General features: G+C 37.0%; 1 protein-coding gene across 1 annotated transcript; it reads right to left on the reverse strand.

The window, feature by feature from the left end:
* Positions 1–4,426: 4,426 nt before the first annotated feature.
* bcl3 (BCL3 transcription coactivator) lies at positions 4,427–21,923 on the reverse strand. Its single transcript, XM_060870048.1, has 9 exons — positions 20,963–21,923; positions 20,096–20,216; positions 11,626–11,734; positions 8,765–8,981; positions 8,023–8,111; positions 7,689–7,766; positions 7,063–7,230; positions 6,612–6,678; positions 4,427–5,261 (listed from the first exon to the last, which is right to left on the reverse strand). The coding sequence occupies exons 1-9, from the start codon at positions 21,504–21,506 to the stop codon at positions 4,750–4,752; spliced, it is 1,905 nt and encodes a 634-aa protein (XP_060726031.1). The 5' UTR covers positions 21,507–21,923; the 3' UTR covers positions 4,427–4,749.
* Positions 21,924–22,082: the final 159 nt, after the last annotated feature.

The raw sequence follows: 22,082 nt of genomic DNA on the forward strand, positions 1-22,082 counted from the left end.
CCAGGTAGCAAGCGAACCATTCCCAAGCTGATTCGCAAATCCCAAGACTCCTGAGGGTGGATAAGAGAGTCTTGTGGTTGACCGTATCAAATGCTGCTGAAAGGTCAAGAAGGATAAGGACGGATGACAGTTTGGCTGATCTAGCAGCATGTAGTTTCTCAGAGACATCCAAAAGGGCTGTCTCTGTGGAATGAGCTGCTTTAAAGCCAGACTGGTTGGGATCATGGAGGTTGTTCTGTGAGAGATAGACAGACAGTTGATTATAGACAATGCGTTCAAGAATTTTTGAAAGAAACGAGAGGAGTGATACCAGTCTGTAGTTACTGATGTCTGATGGATCCAGAGCAGGTTTCTTTAGGATGGGAATAACCCTTGCTCTCTTGAAAGTAGTTGGTACCTGACCAGATGCTATGGATCTATTGATGATAGTGGAAATGAAGGGCAGAAAGTCTTGCGAGATGGTCTGGAGCATAGTGGAAGGGAGTGGATCCAATGGGCAGGTGGTAGGATTGCAGGACTGGATGAGTTGTAAAATCTCTTCTGCTTCTACAGTTGAGAAATGTGACAATGAAGGTGTAGGGGAATCCATACTCTGAGATGTAAGTGCAGTCGGGGCTGAAGTGAAGGTCCGGCAGATTTCTTCAATATTCTCCTGTTAGAAAGAAGCAAAGTCTTCTGCAGTCAGGGAGGATGAAGGAGTAGGAGCCGGGGGGTTGAGCAGAGAAGAGATGATGTTGTGGAATTTCTGAGGGTCATGTGAGGAAGCTTCAAGCTTTTCCTTGTAGAAGGAAGTCTTGGCAGAAGTCGCATCTGAGGAGAACTTGGCAAGGAATGTTCGGTAAGAATCAAGATCTGCATCAAGTTGTGATTTCTTCCACTTTCTCTCTGACGATCTTAGCTCTCTTCGATTGTTGTGCAGCACATCTGAAAGCCAAGGAGCAGAACAAGAAGTTTACTGGACAGAGGACAGAGAAAGTCCATAGTTGAGGAAAAAGATGAGAGGAAATTATCTGTGGCCAAGGGTAGTGAGGAAAAAGACTACGGATCAGGAAGAGAAGAAAGAGTGCCAGAAGCTACAGAAGAAGGGGAGACAGAGTGAAGGTTGTGGCGGGTAAGAGCGAGGGGGTGAGAGGTAGTTTTAGGTAGGGTAGGTAGAGTGATGGTGAAGGATACCAGGTGATGATCAGAGATGTGTACTGGGGTAGCAGTCACGTCTGTAGCTGGGGAAGGACGGGTGAAAACCAGGTCCAGGACATTGCCTCCTCTGTGTGTGGGGATGTAGCTGTTGAGTGTCAGGGTGAATGAGTCGAGAAGAGTCAGGAGGGAAGAAGATTGAAGCTTGTCAGAGGGGAGGTTGAAGTCACCAAGCACTGTCAGAGGGGAGCTATCGGAAGGGAAATCACTAAGCAGTGTGTCCATTTCTTCCAGGAAGTCTCCTAGGGGACCAGTAGGGCTGTAAACAACAATGATAATAAGGTTGATTGGAGAGGTAACTGAAATGGCATGGAATTCAAAAGAGGAGATGGTTAAATGAGACAAGAGGAGAGGTGTAAAGCACCATTTCTTTGACAACAATAAACCTGTACCACCACCCCTGCCTGTTTCTCATGGTGAGTGAGAGAAAGCATAGGCAGAGGATAAAGCAGTTGGTATAGCAGTGTTCTGTGGGGATATCCAGGTTTCTGTTAGTGCAAGAAAATCAAAGGAGTAATGGGAAGGTAAAGCAGAGATACAATCAGCTTTCTTTACAGCAGACTGGCAATTCCAGACCCACCTACCACGACTGTTTGAGACTTACACAACAGGGGTGGGTAGATGAGGTTACTGAGATTGTGACCTCTGCTCTGTACACGACAGCGTCTGCGACAGTAGGAATTGAGTACAGAGATGGGTTTGAGGCACATGTTTGCAGTCAACCAAGTGAGAATTAAGGTATGGTGTAATATATCAAAACAGTACTAGACACTTATGTTACAATGTGAGAGAGAGATACTTACAAACCGGAGAACCTTCAATTTAAAAGGGTAAGCCCAAAGACCAACACTAGAAATCAACAATGGTATAGAATAACAAAATTCAAATCACATTACTCTAGAACAAAGTGAGTTAAGCAGATAGTATACAAAAGTCAGGAACCTACTTTACCAGAAGACAATATATTCAAATGTAGAGAGTTAAAGCACACTGAAGCACTAAAGCACACGCATATTGATGTATATTTATTCATTTTTTTTGCATTATTTAACAGGAGAAATTTATGTTACATATAGATGTGCTAAATAACTTAGAGAATGTCACCTTTGGTGTCAGATTACCTGCTACTTTATAGAGCAAAAGTATAAGAACAAACAGTCCTAACCAAACTGCATTGTACCACAGCTTCTTTCAGTGATTGTCTCCTCTTCAGAAAGTGCCATGCATGCTCAGTTGGGGTTAGGTCTGGTGATTGACTTGGCTGGTTTAAAACCTTCCCCTTTTTTTCTCCTAATGAAGTCTTTGCCTTGTTGACAGTGTGTTTTGGATCACTGTCTAGCTACAATATTTTTGACTACTTGAAAAATAAGTCTGATCAAAAAAAGCCAATCATCATTATTGGACACACACACACACACACACACACACACACACACAGTGTGTGTGTGTGTATATATATATATATATATATATATATATATATATATATATATATATATATATATATATATATAGATAGATAGCCAATTTTATTATTGGAAAATGATTGTTATTAGTGAATAATTATATAACAGACAGACATAGGGATTTAAACCTATAAGAAAAAAAAATACTTTGTTTCCTTGTATGGTCACAATTAAAATCTTTAAATTACTTCTGTTACTTGTTTATCTGTTATAAAGAGCAAACATCTATGAAACCAAACTATAAAAGTTTTTTCAGTTTGCACTTTATATGCAAAAGTTTGCACTTAAATATATGCCTAGAGAAAATATGATGTGTACTTTTTAAGGTGGGTACTTCCTCTTCAGTAATGTGGGAAACTCCACATTCACCAGTGAACTCCACAGAACTATATATATATCTGATTCTTTAGGTATTTTTGCCAACCAGAGGTAACTAAGGAAAAAAAAATAGGTTAAGGAAAGTACAAATGAGGAACAGAAAACACAAAAACAATCCAGTCCCATTTATTGACATACTGTATAGTCATGTGAAAAATGTAAGACAATTTAAGTATTTTTTTAATAGTTAAACATGTGGGTATTTTACCTTCATTTGAACAATATTGGAAGATTCAAGTAATATACCTAAATAAATAAAATGAAAGAAAGTTCTTTTTTAAATTATCTGTAACAAAAAATCAAATATCTTGTGAGGAAAAAGTAAAGACACCCCTAAATTTATTTGTACTTAAAATGGATAAAATTACCTACGGATGTATTACATCAGGTGTAAATTATTATAACATTGTTAGAGAGAGTTTCGAAGGAGCCTTTTAAACCTCTGATGTTTAGTTTGGTTTGCTCTTAATTGTTGAAAGAATATTGATGATGCTTATGAGTCTGGTAATGGATATAAAAAGATCTCAAAAGAATTTGTAGTCAGCCATTCCACTGTCCAAAACATTTAAAACAACTTCCAACATGGCCAGGTCAGGCCATCCAAGCAAATTCACCCCAAGAGCAGACTGCAAGATGCTTAAAGAAGTCACCAAAAACCCCAAAATATCATCACGGGACCTACAAAAAGCTCTTGCTACAGTTGATGGCAACTTTAATTATCATGGGAGGTGTGCAAGGAGAAAATTTTGCTGTCCTAGAATAACATGAGGGAAAGACTGACGTTTGTGAACGAACACAAGAGACCAAGACTTCTGGAATAATGTGCTTTGTACAGATGTAAAATGTAATTATTTGGAGATCATAACAGAGAGCATGTTTGGTTTAAACCAAATACAGCATTTCAATAATAGAACCTCATAGCAACTGTAAAACATGGAGGTGGAAGTGTTATGGTTTGGGTATGATTTGCTGCAGCAGGATCTGACCAGCTCATCATCATAAAATCCACTATGAACTCTACATTGTATCCGAAATTGCTTGAGGAACATGTTAGACCAATTGTCGAAAAAAACCCTGCATAATTCTGGAATGGTCAAAGCCCAGATATAAATCCTACTCAGATCCTGTGGGGTAATTTGAAACAGATACTTCATAACTACAACATGAACATAGAGAATGGGAAACTTGTAAAGGAGGGACATTCTTCTTTTTTAATACAACAATTTTCATTAGAAATTGTAGCAACTTTAATGAAAAGTATGTGTTTGCATATTTACACATGAAGTTGAAGTTCCCTTTGTGCTTAAATGCAAATAATACAAAATCTTGAATATATTATATTTATTATAATATTTATAATAATAAACATTCTGAAGCATTTGATTTATTTTCAATAAAAAAATCCCAGTTTTTAATTTGGTCTCAGAATTTATGTATAAATATAAATGATGTATAACTAATGAAGGTTTCACTGCTTCATAATATGTTTTAAAAAATATATTTCTGAATGAAATTATATTTTATTATCTCAGATAGAATGATTGATAATACAAACATAATAAATCTTTTTAATGAAGACAGTCATTTATCTAATCATAAATTATAAGCTACATTTAAAAAATACATCTTGTAAGATGGGCCTGCCATATCCATCCACACTCTTTATTCAATTCTCTGTAGGAACATGTGCAAGAACAGACTAATGCTCAGTTTATGTCTTTTCTCCAGTGCTCGCACTCAAGTTTGATATGTCAGATTGATCACTGTTATGGCTGGAGGGCCGTGACTGAGTGCCAGTGGGCTGGGATGGTGAGCAATGAGAAACAGATGGCCCATTCCTGGCTGGAATGAAGATGTACTGTGTGTCTGAGGTATAGAGTCTTTGTACATTTGGATAGTAAGGAGAGTGACCTGACATTAAATGTATGTGAGGAACAGAGGACATGAGTGTATCATAATGGGGTGGTTGGAAAATTGGAAAGGGACGAATAGACACCACATAGTCCGTATTGTTAACTGCTACCATATTATGAAATGTCCTGGAGGTCATTTGTAGATCTTCTGCTTCGTGATTTTCAACTGGTGACAGGTTTCCAGACCTGCTTTCACCAGACTGACTGTGTGGTGAGTATGTGTGTGGAACTGTTGGAGAGAGAGATGCACTACGATGAGGGTTGGGAGCAGCCAGTGGAGAAAGGCTTAAGTTGTTTGGGGATGGGGTACCTGAAAAGATTAGAGATTTTTTATAACTAGCTGAATAAAATGTTCAAAAGATCAATTTTACAGAGTAAAAAGTGTTGTATTAAATCTGTCAGTTTAGCTACAACTCTCATAGAAAGGTGTAATCGTTGTTAAAGCCAGAAGCTTTTAAACTGTAAATCCATTTAATGACTGAATAGCAGCGGAAACACATCATGTCATTAAACATACATTTTTTTTTCATTTAAAATATTCCATATGAGTTCATAAAAAAGGACAGAAAGTGAAACTATATATTTTTTATTTAATTCTTTTTTCAGCAATGAATCAGCATTTAGGCAACTAATTTAACAGCTAGTGACATTTTAAATTAGGTTTCCTAATTTTAAAATGACTAACAAATAACAGCTAATTTTTAAAATGAAACTAACGTTTCAGTTTTAATAGTGGTCAATTTGGAGAGGAGTCATAAGTGACAAGCTATAATGAATCTCCAAGAACAGTTCAACAGCCTTGAGTCATGATTTCAAAAAATGTTTTCTAAGTGATTATATATAAACTACCTCAGATAAAGATACGGCAAAGAAGTAACATTCTCATCTCACTTAAAGTGCCTGTTTAATTGGAGCCGACTTTCACAAATCATGGCTTATTGTTTACCACCTGCCCCTTGTTCCTCTTGTTTGATAGACAGCAACACTACTGTTCCTAAAGACTATGAAAGTTTGGGGCTTTCCAATTTTAATTTGTTCCAGCTTTCAGAGGCAGTTGACGAAGCATAATGTCTGTTCAGAAACCCATGTGGTTAATACAGTGGATAGGGTTTCATATTTATGAGTTTTAAGTGTAGATATAATGTTGGTTCAAAAACTAAATTTATACAAAACTTTTTATTGGCTTTCATATCAATGAAGTGACAAAAGTAATAACTTTAAGCATTTTTAAGTGTCAACACGTTTCGATATGGTGCTAAATTTGCAGATTTATAACTTTAGATATAAGTTCTTCATTTTCACATCTTATGCTCCATGACACTATATCACATGTAACAGTGACACAAAATGTATTATAGCATGTAACATAAGCTTATTATCTGCATCTGGTAAATGTTCAAAAGATTATTTTGAATCTTTTTCAGAATTTGGAATAAAAATTTTTTTTTAAAAACTTCAATCCTGCTGCATAATCCTAGTCTGAAGCTAAACCTAAGCTGCACCCAGTCAGAAAAAAAAATCTTTTACTTGGTCATCTTTGTTTTGTATTTCTTTAGGAATAATATTTTCTTCCTTCTGAACTGAATAATATTTTATTCATTCTGAATAATGTACTCTTTTCCAATTACCTCCCGTTACATATATTGAAAGAATATCTTACCATTGAAGCTGTTCTGAGTTTTTAGATTGTGGCCTCGTGTAGGTTTTCCACGTAAAACATCAGATACCTGATCAGATGGAGAAATTATAACATAATCTTCACTGTTCACCTAATCATTTTATAATTATATAATTATTATTATGCAATAAGTTGTTTTATGTGGCATAAAATGGAATTCCCTAAACCATAATAAATAAAAATTCAGTAATGTGTAAATACTGGTATTCACCACTAACAGGCAGCATTAACATCCTAATGACCTGATGCAAAATGATCAGTTTAATGTTTCCAGTCATACAACACAAACAATATGTACAATAGTACATATAAAAACAGTGATAAATTATTTTAATTCTTATCATTAATATAATGACCCAATAGTAAACCTACAAGGTTCTCTATAATAATACCTTTATCAGCATTTCATCTTAATTCCCCCTCACTTTAGTACCTTCTTGTTCTTGGCCACCATAATAGCAGTGTCATTGTGGTAATTCTTTAGACTGCTGTCTGCTCCATTTTTCAGTAGGACTCTGACAGCCTCCACCTCTCCACGGCCACAGGCAATGTGAAGAGCTGTGTTTCCACTGTATGACTGTGAGTTCACATTACAGCCATTCTGAGAAAGGGAGCAAGACAGAAAAAGAACAGTCAGCATAGTCACACAGACTTTGTCATAACATGAGTAAATGTCAAACAAACGATATAATATAAGATGCAAGCTTTACTGATCTTGTAATTTTACAGGAAGAAGCAATAAACTGTCATTAAATAGACAGTATAAATAATAATAATAATAATATACATACCTATGTGTGTGTGTATATATATATATATATATATATATATATATATATATATATATATATATATATATATATATATATATATATACGTATATTATTATTATTATTATTATTATTATTTTTTTTTTTTTTTTATTATTATACTAATTGTGGAGTGGGGATTGTGTTTGTGTGAATGTGTGTTAAAACCTAGGCAGTAGCTGTTGAGGAAATACAACTGAAAACTCACAAAGCGAATGAAACAGAAACAGACACTTAAATATAACCACACCTCAACAAGGAAGTGGATCATCTCCATACAGCTCTTCTCCACTGCATGTATCAGTGGGCTGCGGCCACTCTTAATATCCTGTGTTATAAAGGAAAACAGAACTGACCACACTGATATCCACCTATCTGAATATTTTCTGCAGTAATGGTGACACAGAGTGATCCATGTATTTAGTTCACTGAGATAATGATACTTGTATAATAGGGCATCTAATCAAGTGAAGAACCCAAAAGCTCCTTAATACCAAAAATAAATAATGCACATAATATTTGCATGATGATGAGAAAAGTATGATTTTGGTGGAAGATGATGAGGTAGGAGAGATTTTACTTACTACACCATTAATGTCAGCTCCACTGTCCAGTAACATTTTTGCCATTTTCCTATTTCCATCCTGAACAGCTAGGTGGAGGGGTGTTAGGCCTAAAATTTAAATTTTTACATTGTAACATATTATATACAGCTTTCTAAAAACAAATATGATTTTCAAAACTTACTCAAGCCTGAACTTGCATGGCAGGGCAAAATACAATTACACAAATATATATACGGTTAATGTTCTTTTTATTTAATTTTTTTGAAATTTAGTCCTGCATTCATATTATCTTACAAACCTCTAATAATATTATGCGTCATTAATAACGTATTACAAAAGGATTAGTGCTAGGGATGTGGGGTTATACTAACAAGATGATAGTTTTAAAGAATCACACTATATAAAGTATGTTCTGTAGTCTGTGTTATGTACAGTCTGTAGCATGTAGACACATGACCATCATACCTAAATGTGAGTGTTCCCCAAAATGTTGCCCCAAAATTGGAAGCACACAATTGTCTAGAATATCTTTTAATCCCGAGCACTAAAGACATGGTTTGCTAAGGTTTCTAGGGAAGATCTCAAATGGCCTGCAGAGATTCCTGATCCCAATTGACCTGAACATCTTTGGGATGAACTGGAATACTGACTGCACCCCAGATCTCCCTGCCTGACATCAGTACCTGACCTCTTGCTCCTATGGCTAAATGAGCAAATCCCCACAGCCACGCTTCAAAATCTAGTGGACACTAGCACTCACCTTCAAAATTCCTGCTGTCCAGACAGGCAGAAGGGCAGTATGGTAATATGGATAGGTGGGAAAGTAATATACGGAGACAGGCATCCTCTTGGTGCTCACAGCAGAGATGCAATGCCGTCTGTCCATTACGGTCCAGTGCTCCAGGGTCTGCCCCACCCTGAAGAAGAGCCTGCACTACACTAGGCTGATGTGTAACGACTGCCAAGTGGAGAGGAGTCTGAGGACCAGAAAGATGGGAGACAGTGTCACAGACTATAATGAATCATTATATTACCATCCATGCTAACAAATATACACTACATTACTGCAACAGCAATGTAACACCAGAATACTAAGAACTGGTCATGTCGAATTATAAAGACTGTAAATATGAATCATATCCTGCTACATTCCCATCAGTGCAATCTCTCACTTAGAACCAGTTCAACAGGTTAAAGGTCAATGCCATAGAACATTGCCAGCAAGATAAGGCACAAACAAACTTAAATACAAATAAACATGCGCCCATACAAAAAATCGACTCACACATACCTTTGTTCAACCACACACACACACACACACACATACACACACACACACACACACACAGGGATATTACCCTGCTATTATCTTAGATCTTTTATGTTGACAGGTCGTTCTAAAAATTTCACTTCACCATTCCTCTCACATTTAGAATTATAATGTTGATATGGACATGGTTTCAGTGCCACTAAGAAAACCTGGCACTAGGCTGGTTCAATTCAAGCTAAAAAAAGGGGAAAGAACAGACAAGCAAAAGTACAGTCATACAATAGAAATTCCTCTGGTGGCACAATGCCTGTAGCTCTCCCTTCCTGTGGAAATGATCCAATATCTGAGATTCAGTTCTGAGTCATAAGACGTCACACAATCCAACACTTGCCTTGGTGTGTATGTATGCCTATTTTGCATAAGTATGTGTGCAGAAAGAATACAGCACAAGCATAAGTGGAATAATCATCATCTGGTGTTGCTAATCATGTGTAAATATAAATGATAAGCTTATCATTGTTTAAAGGCAAAACTAAAGTTGTTGAACCAGCCCAAAAAATGTAAACATTGTAGCTTTGAAGTGAATATAGCGAAAGAAAGAAAGAAAGTAAGAAAAAGGAAACAAACAAAGGGAGAAGGGAGAAGGGAAGGCAAGCCAGAAGCAAATGAGGGGAAGGGGAGGGAGTTTGGATGAATTGGATTAAAAAGGGAAAATCCCTTTCCTCTCCCCTGTAGTATATCTTTAGTATCACACTTCTATTTGAAAAGAGATTGCAAAAATGGATGAGTAGATTTGCAAGCTGGGAAAAAAATATTTACATAAGATAAATTCCTGTATGCAGTGTGGCAAAATGTTACCAGGCAATGTACAAGGAGTGTTACTGAAAGCAAAAGGCATAAAAGTACCAGCAACATTCAAAATATCCCAAATTATCCCTCACATTAATGTTCATAATGAAATCTATGTTGACTCATTTGTTCTTTGTTCTTTGGTCAGAATGTGCACATAAACATACATATATATATATATATATATATATATATATATATATATATATATATATATATATATATATATATATAGATATAGATATAGATATAGATATAGATATAGATATATATATATATGTATAGTAAAAGATGTGAAATTGGCCTGTTAATGCTTTTCAAATAGCAATACTACTACTACTACTAATAATAATAATAATGATGAAAAAATTCAGTAAAGAGAGAGAGAGAGAGAGAGAGAGAGAGAGAGAGAGAGAGAGAGCGAGAGAGAGAGCGAGCAAGCGTGAGGGGAAGTCCCTAATTCTACCCTGTGAACTACATGAAGGTATGTTGAGAAACAGCCAGAATGTGAAAGGCATCATGTGACTTCTCGGAATAAGTATACTTAAGTTCATGCACACACACTCACTCGCACATTCAGCAGCTGCTTTAACTAAGCACACACTTACAACACATGCTTGCTCAGAATGCTCACATTCTCCTGCAGCTTGGGTTGAAAGCTTTGGAACAAAATCAAAATGCAAGGGAATGAGAAAGATGTATAGTTAGCAAATGCACCATTTATTTGCATGGCAAAACATAGTAATAATTGGTTTATATACATAAATATAGCCTTAAAAAAGGCTGTTCAATGTCAGCTTTACAGCTATCTGCCAAAACATTTTCTTTTCACCACACAGAGTTCATTTATGCATGCATGCATGAATTCATGCTCTTAAATGGAATTTACAGTTTTCAGTTTGGGGAACTGATGTGAATGAAGACAGGATATCACACAAGACATACTGACAGTCCACAGACACGACTCAGACGCAGCTTCTGGTAACTGGCTTGCAGTGAGTATGCTTAGTGAAACCTCAACATGAAGTCTGGTGATTTCTGAGGTTTAGGTAAACATGAAGTGGCTAGCTCAAATGATGAGAATGGTGGAAATGCTGCTTTAATGAGGGAGAGAGACACAGCGAGGGAATGAGAGAGAGAGAGAGAGAGAGAGAGAGAGAGAGAGAGAGAGAGAGAGAGAGAGAGGAAGAGAAGAGAAAAGAAGAGAAGAGAAGAAAAGAGAACGTGAAAGCTTGGGGACACTCCAATGAGTGTGAGCTGTAATCACAGAGCAATGTGGGAAGTTGGAAAAGCAGTTCCCAGACAGAGGAAGACTAGTGTACAATATACATGGTGCTCATTTAAAAACAGAAGTAAGGTGGCACTGAGTCAGGGACTAATAACTTACCAGAAAATTATTTGCTTCCTCTTGTTTTCTACTACAGTCCCAAGGTGCAGCATTATCTGTAGGTGTTACTATGTTGTTTATTGTTTGTATGTGTGTCAAAGTGCATGTTTCCTACCTGTCTTAGGTTATTATATAAATCCAGGTCTCTGCGTGCCTGACATAAAATGCGGATGAGCCAGAGAACTACTGCCTCTTTCTCCTGTGCCACAGCAATGTGTAGAGCCCTGCAATAACACACACACACACACATGCGTATGAAATAGTAATTATATTAATATGGATATTAATTATATGCCTACATATAAATCTAACCCTAACCTTCACCATAAGTATAATAAATTGCCCTTTTGTTAAATGAAAGGTGCCAAAGGGTCAAAAATTCTGTTATTTTTATCCTGGTGCGGATGTGTGGTCCACAGCAATATAAACAATTAAAAAAGCCACAGAAGCTGAAACACCCAGCCAAAAACATTACCTTTAATATTGGATTTTGTGAGTTTAGCAACTGCGAGAATCATGGACTGATTACTACAGTGATCCATCACCTGAATCTGTGACTCGTGGCTTGTGAAAAACATAAACCAACATAAACCACATATGCAACCAACTTCAGTAAATGCAGGGAAATCCTTATCTCCTGTCATCTCACAAAAACCTCCACCTCTCTATGTGCAAAGCAGCAGAGGTTCTTGTGTGAAAATGATGGAAGGATGCACACTTTTTGGTCTGTGTGCTTTTTCTAAAGAGGCTTCCAGTAACAGCTACTTTGGTTTGAGGTCATTTCCTGACATCTGGGACAATGGCACTGTTCTGTGTAATTTGAATAATAATTGTTACAGTTAATTTACAAGAGCTTTCAGTGACAGGCATCTTTCCCTATGACCATTTGAATAACACAGAACACCTGAAAAGAAAGTTAACACCTGCCTTTGTGATTTTAGTCTTACTGTCTTAAAAAAAGGAATATTTTTATGCAGAATGTTGCGTTATGGAATTAATCTAAATACATTTTCTAAAATATTTTTTTGTGTCACCGTATTTTACATGCCCATAAAATAGTACTTGAGATTTTAAAATTCCCCTACAGGGTTCTTAGAGAAAGCATCAAATCAGGGCACATTGGATAAAATCTGGCTATTAATATTTCATTTTATATTTGTACAAGGTTACAGAAGCAAATAAGCACATATCCAAAGAAAGATAAGAAGAGCTATCATGCATTCCTGAAAATGGTGAGTTCAGTGCCATGATTGCTTCATGTTGGCCATTCCACACCAAATACTCAACATGGAAGGATAGCCGAATCTCACAATAAAGGGAATATCACAACGCTTCCAGCAATGACACAAGCACACACATTTCTCCTCTTTTCTTAATTGATAAAAATCTGCTATGTGTTATTAATATTATACAAACCGTTGACCAGACAGTGGTCATACTACAATGTGACAGTCAGCCTGTGTGATCCAATCACTTCAGAGGCTGTACACATATCCATATCTTCTAGGATCTTGAAGTATATTTTTTCTTCCATTTAATATGCCAAAACAGCAACTATAAAATCCAAAATCTATAGCAGGGATCAAACTGAAAGAGGAAGCTGGACTGAATGACTGTTTTAGCAAGCCATGACTCAGACATACAGATGTAGCCTGTTGCAAACTGCTATGTCACACATTCTCTGTTCCCTGGTTCTCAATCTAAAAAGCAGAAGAGGCTGAAAAAGGCGTTGGCTTTTTCTCGACTTATTGTCTTTCCCATAAGTGACCTCACCATGCTTGACACATCACTAGAGCATGTTGTTCATTTCCATCACAGGTCTACTTATGTTAGAGATAAGAACCAATTTATTTTTATTGTATTCTTTAAGACATGTATTTATTGCTAAAGATGCAGAATGAATCATTTGTTTATCTCTCACAATATAGGTATTTAAAAAATAGACATACCAGAAGCTTGAGATACAGTGCCCTCCACAATTATTGGCACCCCTGTTTAATATGTGGTCGTGGACTTCTAAAAATTCTTCTTTTTTTTAAACAACATAGAACCCAAATGCAAAAAAAGAGAAAAATCCAACCTTTCATTTAAGTACATTACTTCGGTGGTAAAAAAAAAAATCACACATTTAGAAAAAAAAAAACTTGAAATCATGTGTCCCACAATTATTGGCACCCCTGATGTTAATACTTTGTACAAACCACTTTTGCCATCAAGACAGCACTTAATCTCCTCCTATAACATTTCACAAGATTGGAGAACACAGAGAGAGGGATCTTTGACCATTCTTCTCTGCACAATCTTTCTAGATCATCCAGGGTCCTCTCTTATGCACTCTCCTCTTTAGCTCGCCCCACATTTTTTCGATTGGGTTGAGGTCTGGGGACTGAGATGGCCATGGGAGGACCTTGAGTTTGTGACTGCTGAACCATTTTTGTGTAGATTTTGCCACATGTTTTGGATCATTATCCTGCTGAAAGTCCCAATGACGACCCATCTTCAGCTTTCTGGCAGAGGCCATCAGGTTTTTATTTAAAATGTCCTGGTAGTTCAAAGCGTTCATAATGCCATGCACCCTAACAAGGTTCCCAGGGCCTTTGGAAGAGAAACAGGCCCACAGCATCACAGATCCTCCACCATACTTCACGGTGGGCATGAGGTGCTTTTCGACATACTCATCTTTTGTTTTACGCCAGACCCACTTGGAGTGTTTGTTGTCAAAAAGCTCAATCTTAGTCTCATCTGACCAAAGCACACGATCCCAGTTGAAGTCCCAGTACCGCTTAGCAAACTCCAGACGTTTATATTTGTGAGTGTTAGTGAGAAAAGTCTTTTTCCTTGCATGCCTCCCAAACAGCTTGTTGGCATGTACTGTAGAGAGGTTTGATGGTTTGATGGTTGTTATGGAGACTTTGTGACCCCAAGATGCCACTCTTTGATGCAATTCTGTGACAGTGAGCTAGGAAATTTTTTTACTTCTCTTACCATCCTCCTCACTGTGCGTTGTGGCAAGATAAACTTGGGACCTCTTCCAGCCTTGTTTGTCACTGTTCCAGTTGTTTTAAACTTCTTAATGATTCCTCTGACTGTAGATACGGGCAAGTTAAGGCGAGTGGCTATTTTCTTGTAGCCATTGCCTGACTTATGAAGATCGACACACATCTGCCTTACTTGAATGGTGTGTTCTCTTGTCTTTGCCATGTTGACAAATGGGTAAGAGAATTAGGCCTCTGTGTCACATCATATTTATACCCCAAGGAAACAGGAAGTCATGAATTACTAATTAAAAGTTCCTAGATACCCTGACCAACTTTAGCAACTACAGAAAAATATATTTTAAAAAAATCAATAAAAATTTTCAGAGGAATTGTTGGGGTGCCAATAATTGTGGAACAGGTGATTTTATACTATATATACTATATTTTTTTACTATAAAAAGTCATGGACTTTTTAAAATTATTATTAACTTGTGTTAAAGGTTATATTTTTCACAATATTTCTGTTAGAGATTATGCTTCTGCAAAAAAAAAAAAAGAATTTATTTGACCACTTTTAACACATCTTAAACAGGGGTGTTAATAATTGTGGAGGGCACTGTATATTGAGGTATCATATTAAGCTGCTATTGGCATTTGACGATGTCTAGTGATGATTTAAGTATGAGGTCGATTCAAGTGAAAACATTTTGTTTTTTTCATTGTTTATTGCAGTAGATACAACCTGCTACATGTAGAGAGTAACATGTTTCTACATAATCTCCATTTCATTCAATCCAAGTGTTCCAGCATTTAACACGCATCCACGGTCCTCTAGGGGTGTGTCTCTATCAGCTAACTAGTTCAACAAACAGGGCTCAGATCAGTTCTGTTTCAATTCCAGTAGACTGAACAAAACTGCCAACACAAATCTTCATTGTGCACATTGTTTGTGTTTGTTGTTCATTGTTTACATACTCCAAATGTAAGTATATAATCTTGTATATTCCAGTCCACATAAAGTACTCTAAATAATATAGAATTATTCTAAAACCTTAGGTTAAGTATCATTAAAAAACATTGGAACTGCATAAACATATGTATTATTTTACAGTAATGTCTAAATAATATAATATAGTTGATATAGCAACACATACCATAACATACCATGTATATAGACCTAAAATAGTATTAAACTTTGACCATTGGTTCTGGGTATTAACTTATCCACCCATTGTTCATGCATTTTTAAATATGTTCTGAAGAGTTAAGGTAGTAGTTACTGCAACCTGTTGTTCTATAGTTTGGCCAAGTTTGGTGATGCTTAACAGAACTGTTTTGCTTTTACTCTTCATTGCTGATCCACCCATTCTCACAATCTCATGCTCTCTCTGACTCTGTTCTCTACAGATGAAACTAGGTTCCTGGAAGTGAGTGAGAGTTAGTTAGACCGCAGCCCAGATAAGCCTTGTGCTGCGTATGTGCGGCATCCTGTACAGGCCAGGGACGCACAAACCTCACATCCCTTGTGGCATGGTCCGCTGTTTTGGTAAACAAAGGCAGAAGGGAAGCTGAATATGGCACAAAACGTCTGAGACAAGCACTGTGTGGAACTGTTTACCAGAAACCAGCCAGACAGCTGACAAGGGTTTCAGAAACAGTGCAGAGGACTGGGAAGACCACAACATCCAAAGAAGAGTCTTGGTTTATTTGTTGTTTGTTTGTTTGTTTGTTTGTTTGTTTGTTTGTTTGTTTGTTTTGCAGCATCCAGCCATAATGGCTAGGCAACAGGCATAATTAATCAAAATTGCAAACATTAGACTTTCATTAGACATCTCTATCATAAGTTATTTGGTATCAGTATCAACTTGAAGCCAGGTAAGTTTTCAGTTACAGTAATGCAAAGGTCAGTCCCTGCATGCAGAGAAGAGCAAACAAAAAGCTTCTCTTTAAACATACACCTAAAGTGAGGTATGTCTGGCTTCAAACTGACTCTAAAATTCCCTTTTATTGAGCCAGAACTTACCTGACCCATGCACATCTAACATATATCAGCAACTTCAAACATTAATGCTCACCCCATGAATGTTGCAACTTGCTGCATGTAAATGAAGTTGCTTCTTTTGGCTTACTTAAATGCATGCTGTGGTATTTGTACCTAGTGTAGCCATAGTGCAGAAAAAAAAAGAACATCCTATACATCCTAATGTATAAGAGGTATTGTGTGAAAACAACAAAAGAAATGGATGACAAGATACCTAACTACTCTGTGTTTTGCCTTATACTGTGGTCCTTAGAACTGGATGTTTCCTCTGTTTTAATACCCTGCATGTTTATTGCATGTATATGTTGTGTATAGTTATAGCACAATATTAGGACATAATGGCTTGTGTGCATGTAACCATATCAGCCACATCATTCCATATCAGATTGTATAGCCACGGTAATGATAGCGTAGCTGCTAAAAGGTGCTGAATACAGAAAAACTAACTGCACAACAATAGTGTAGTCATTGTTGGATTGGTTTCAACTTCTTCCTTCAAAACCTTAGGTTTTCTTTTCTTTTCTTTTCATGGATTTTAGTTAGAGCTGAAACATTAGATTAAAAAAAATCTGAAATTATTTTCTGCTTCCTGTTTGCCATTTATGCTTGCAAGATGTGTGGGTGGCATTTCTGCTTTAAATGCTTTAGTGTGATTATATTTTCTTCAATTTACTTATTAACTAATTATAATTCTATATATATATATTATATAAAATATATATTCAGCACAGGGCTGAGTATACCCCTTATCCTTACTGATGTCTAACATACCTGATGAGCTGACGTGTTGATGCACATGTGTTTTGATCAGGTACATCATTAAGCATGCCCTGTTTTGTTGAAATATCCTATTCCAAAATACAACGGCAATGAGCCGTTTTAATCTCTAAATCATGTCATCAAGATGAGTTCACCTGAACATCTCCTCTCTCCTCTTCATAGAATCACTAACCCATAACATTTTTTCTAGAATACGGAAGAATCTTGGGTTCATACAACATCCCATACACTTAACACGTACTTAGGCATGTGTGGTGGAGCAGAGGTGGCTACATAAAAGACAATAGAGGAAGCAATGTAATGAGACAAGATAATTCTAATATCATTACATAGGAAATGACTTGTATCCATAAGCTCTTCTGCTATTAAGGCTTTGGTGGAAAAGGTAAATAAAAAAACACTTTTTATCACATTCTGGATACATCTGAAAAATATTTTATTATTATTATTATTATTGTTGTTGTTGTTGTTGTTGTTGTTGTTGTTGTTGTTGTTGTTGTTATTATTATTATTATTATTATTATTATTATTATTATTATTATTATTAGTAGTAGTAGTAGTAGTAGTAGTAGTAGTAGTAGTAGTAGTAGTGTTATAATTGCTTGAGAGAGTCTGTTAGAATAGAATAGCATAGAAGATTCATAAAGGGACAAAGAAACTGTAAAAAGAAGAAAGAGAGAGAGTTAGATAGATAGAGAGAGATTAAGTGAGATATGGGGCAGAAACAAGTGAAAGCGGAAGTGGGGAGCGGATGTTTGGGTTTTTGAGCCCATTCATTTAAAAAGGATTAAAAAAAAGAGAAGCGAGAGAAAGAGAGAGAGAGAGAGAGAGAGAGAGAGAGAGAGAGAGAGAGAGAGAGAGAGAGAAAAGACACCTGAGTAAACCGCAGACTCGCGCTTACATTGGCTTTCCCGAAAATGAGGGTCTATAAAGCGCTGAGAAAAAAACAAGGTGAGAGGATGAAACACCCATTGACGTAAGAAGCTTAGAACGTAAGAAGAGCAGCAGATTACAGAGAAGGGTTGTGTGTGTGTGCGTGTGTGTGAGCATGTGTATGTAAGCATGTGTGTGTCTCTACTTCATGCTGATCTGTGTGCTCAACTGCTACTGATGTAACAAGATGATACAAGCCAGGAAATTGTGTTATACCAGAAACCACAATTTACCAGCTTAATTCATTAGCATTTGATGGTACTGTACGCTTAAGAGTGAAAAGAGCAAAAACAGATCAAAATAAATGTTGTGCAACAAAAACAATACAACTTACAATGAACTGGAAATCTAAGCAGTCAACAACTTTCTATAGGCAAAACTCTGCCGTTCTCACTCAGCTCTCCTTTCGAGGCTGTACACTCATTCGATCTGATTTGCTTACTTATATGAAAAGTTTTTGACACATGTTGACTAAACTTTTGTGACAATTAAGCAGGTGTCATTTTTGGAAAGCCAAGTTTCACTCACATGAGCTGAGAGTGACATTTTCATAGCTGGCACCTTGTGGGTGGTTGTTTAGGTCTTACAGTAAGGGTGTGTTTATCCATGCATGACCGAGCATTTGATGTATTCTTCTGTAGCATGGCCTTCCTCAGCTGTTTATGCACACATTTACAGCCTTTTTCAGATGCCATTGTATAGAGTTAGTTTTAGTAGTGCTTTGTAGGCACTTTTAAAAGAACTTTCTCATGCTAGATACACATGGTCACCTTTTCCTTTAAACCTCACACAGTCTATTCTGCATTTCATGCAAAGAAAGAGACCAAGTAAAATACAGGACATTGTTTATCTACAGTAATACAGCACCACTGAGTCTAATGTAAATGCCTCTAAACTTTTAACCTTATCCACTTATTTTCCCCAACTGCATCAATGCCAAAGAGAGTGTATTTGATAAATCACAGGAGAAAGGAGTAACTCAGTATCCTCCCTACAGTAATTAAAGCGACTTAAGAATGTGGTGGGCAGAGATACACTGATACCCTTTCAAAACCACAACAATTCTAAAAAAGATCATTCTAAATGTCTAACTGTTACATTTTAAAAGAAACTGCAGATAATATAATCACTTTAAAACTATAGGTTCAGTGACACAAACCTACAAGAGGTTAACATGAAACTAAATTCTTGACTAATGACTAAACCTGTAGAGCTGAAATCAATTATTTTCATTGAATTGTATGAAATATGATTGATTTCAAGTAAAATTAGGCAATAATTTTCTATAATGGCTTTATATCTTCTCAAATGAAAGTAATAACACTGATGACTTATTTCATAGGTGTTCCACTACATCCTACAAAAATCCTAACAATACCTGTGCCAGGAGTCTAAGAAGCAAACCAGTCAAGGGTGTCTGTGAGCTTATTTAAGTGGAAGAGGGCAGATAGTGCTTTCCTCTGTTTTTTTACACTGCCCTGTGATGCAGCATGAGCAGCACTTCAAAAAGATACTGCAGCTTGCATCACCTGTTCCAGAGGATGTATGTAAATACCCTTCCTGTCCTTAGTTGGTAATGATCATATGACAGATAAATGCTAGCTAGTGGCTGAAAAGTGACAGTTGAACAAATTGAAGAAAACATTTTTATTTTACAGTGGCAGCAAGGTAAATGCAGTCAGCCAATAAATCAAGCTGTACTGTATTCATAGATGGTTTACAGCCATGTGGCATGTTTTTGAGTCATTCAAAACATATTCTATTATATTTTATCCCTATACACTTACATACACACAGACACATACACACTCACCCACACACACATATATAGTACTAAAGAATAAAACACTTACGTGTCCCCATCTTCATCCTGGTGTGTTGCCAAGTCTACCTCATGCTGCAGGTGATCAATATCCTCAGGTGGGTGAAGCGGAGAAAATATACTTGTAAACAGGTGAGATGGATACGCATAGTCTATAATGATGAATAAGCAAAAGAGCCTTTACAATATAGGTTACATAATATGGCTTCATGTACTTTAAATTTCTATAGAGAAACTTTTTATTAGCTTCATAAACAACATTCATAATAACAACTCCTGTTCAATCATTGCAATGGGACAGAGTATATATGATATAACAAGTATGCTCTGGATAGCAGTCTGAACCTAGTGAATGTTTAGCAGGTTACAACATTGTAGACTAATCTGAATCGCTGACAGGGCTGTTTCTCCAGAAACAGCTGGAATCTCACGCACAATCAGCTGCTGACCCACTGACATGTTCTGAAAACCTCCTCCTGGTTTACAGAAAAGTTTCACAATGACAGCATATACTTATTGGACTGACCATGACTGCGCAACATTCGTTTTGCGAAACTCTCTCTCTCTCTCTCTCTCTCTCTCTCTCTCTCTCTCTCTCTCTCAACACATACCTACATTATAACCAATTCAAATTACCAACTACAAAGTACATCACAGTGCTAAGAAATAATATCATGACATGCATGTACGTTGTACTATTGTATATATATGTGTGTTGTCCATCATAATGTATACTGCATGCATAGGCTATAAGACCTTTCCTGCATCCCGAACATCATTTGCGTCCAGATCTCAAACAGACATCGTCATGTCTGCCTTTCAAAAAAAAAGGCTATTTTCACGATTCTATCAACAAATGCACCAAATAAATAAAGATACTACAAAAAAGTTGACTTACATGATTGAGGTGTGGACGCAAGCTGTATGTCATTCTGTGCGCCTCCGGGACGCGGACTCGGAAAACACTGCTTCGTCTCCGCGTTCAGTCCATTGCGGACGCTACTGCAATTGGGAACTTTGACAAGACTAGGACTTGAGTCTGTCTTTAAAATCTTTGCCGGTGGCTCTCCAACAGTGCTTTCTGTCTTGTCCACAGGTGTGTGGTCCGGACGGACAGGACGTTTTCTTATCGGAAGTTTTGAGGTAGAGGTCTCCGAAGACTTGCCATCACTGTCAGTCAACCTCTCACTCTTCACCTTGGATAGTACAACAGCTTGATCATGATTATTATCCTTGCATTCTTTGCTGCCCAGTTTTATCGCAGGGGAAAGGGAAGGAGATCCTTTGGAACTGCACTCCACCTCCTCGATCTTTGCTGACCGATCTACTACATCTTGCGTTTCGGTTTGTCTTGTAGTCCGATCTGCGATGTCTCTTGTTGTGGTCCTTAGGTCGAGCGGAGCTGACGTTTCAGTGTGAACACCGCTCATGGTCATGGTCATGTATCGTAAATGAAGACGAGCCCTGCCTTAAAGACGATCTTTATTTTTTTTATTCAGCCCGGTGACATCTTAAATCTTAGTAAATGTGCATAAAGCGTAATGCATTAAAAACGCCGATCAAAACAATTCGCTCTGTATAGTCTGATTCTAATAGGTTAAAGACGGGCACTAATGACAACAGACAAGCACACAACAGGTTGTTAAAAAAAAAGATAAACAAACATAATATTACAAAAACGAGCGACTCGTGTAACTATTGTTGCTAAAACATTGCTTCATTCTCATTAAATACACTCTGTAATTGGATTACTATAGAATGGCAACTGTGCGTAATAACGCGCACCACTATTCAGCTATCCTCAAGGGTTGAATACACTGCACTCTGTCGCGGATTGAATTAATCTGATGATCTCTCTCTCTCTCTCTCTCTCTCTCTCTCACACACACACACACACACGCACAGACACACGCGCGCAGAATCGGGCTTTTCCCTTTCAAAGCGAAACCACTTGTTTTATTAGCCGTACACTAGGACTCATACTTATCTCTTCTAGACATGTCAAGGCACAAAAAGAC

This window comes from Tachysurus vachellii, chromosome 5 (assembly GCF_030014155.1).
Source record: "Tachysurus vachellii isolate PV-2020 chromosome 5, HZAU_Pvac_v1, whole genome shotgun sequence".
NCBI lineage: Eukaryota > Metazoa > Chordata > Actinopteri > Siluriformes > Bagridae > Tachysurus > Tachysurus vachellii.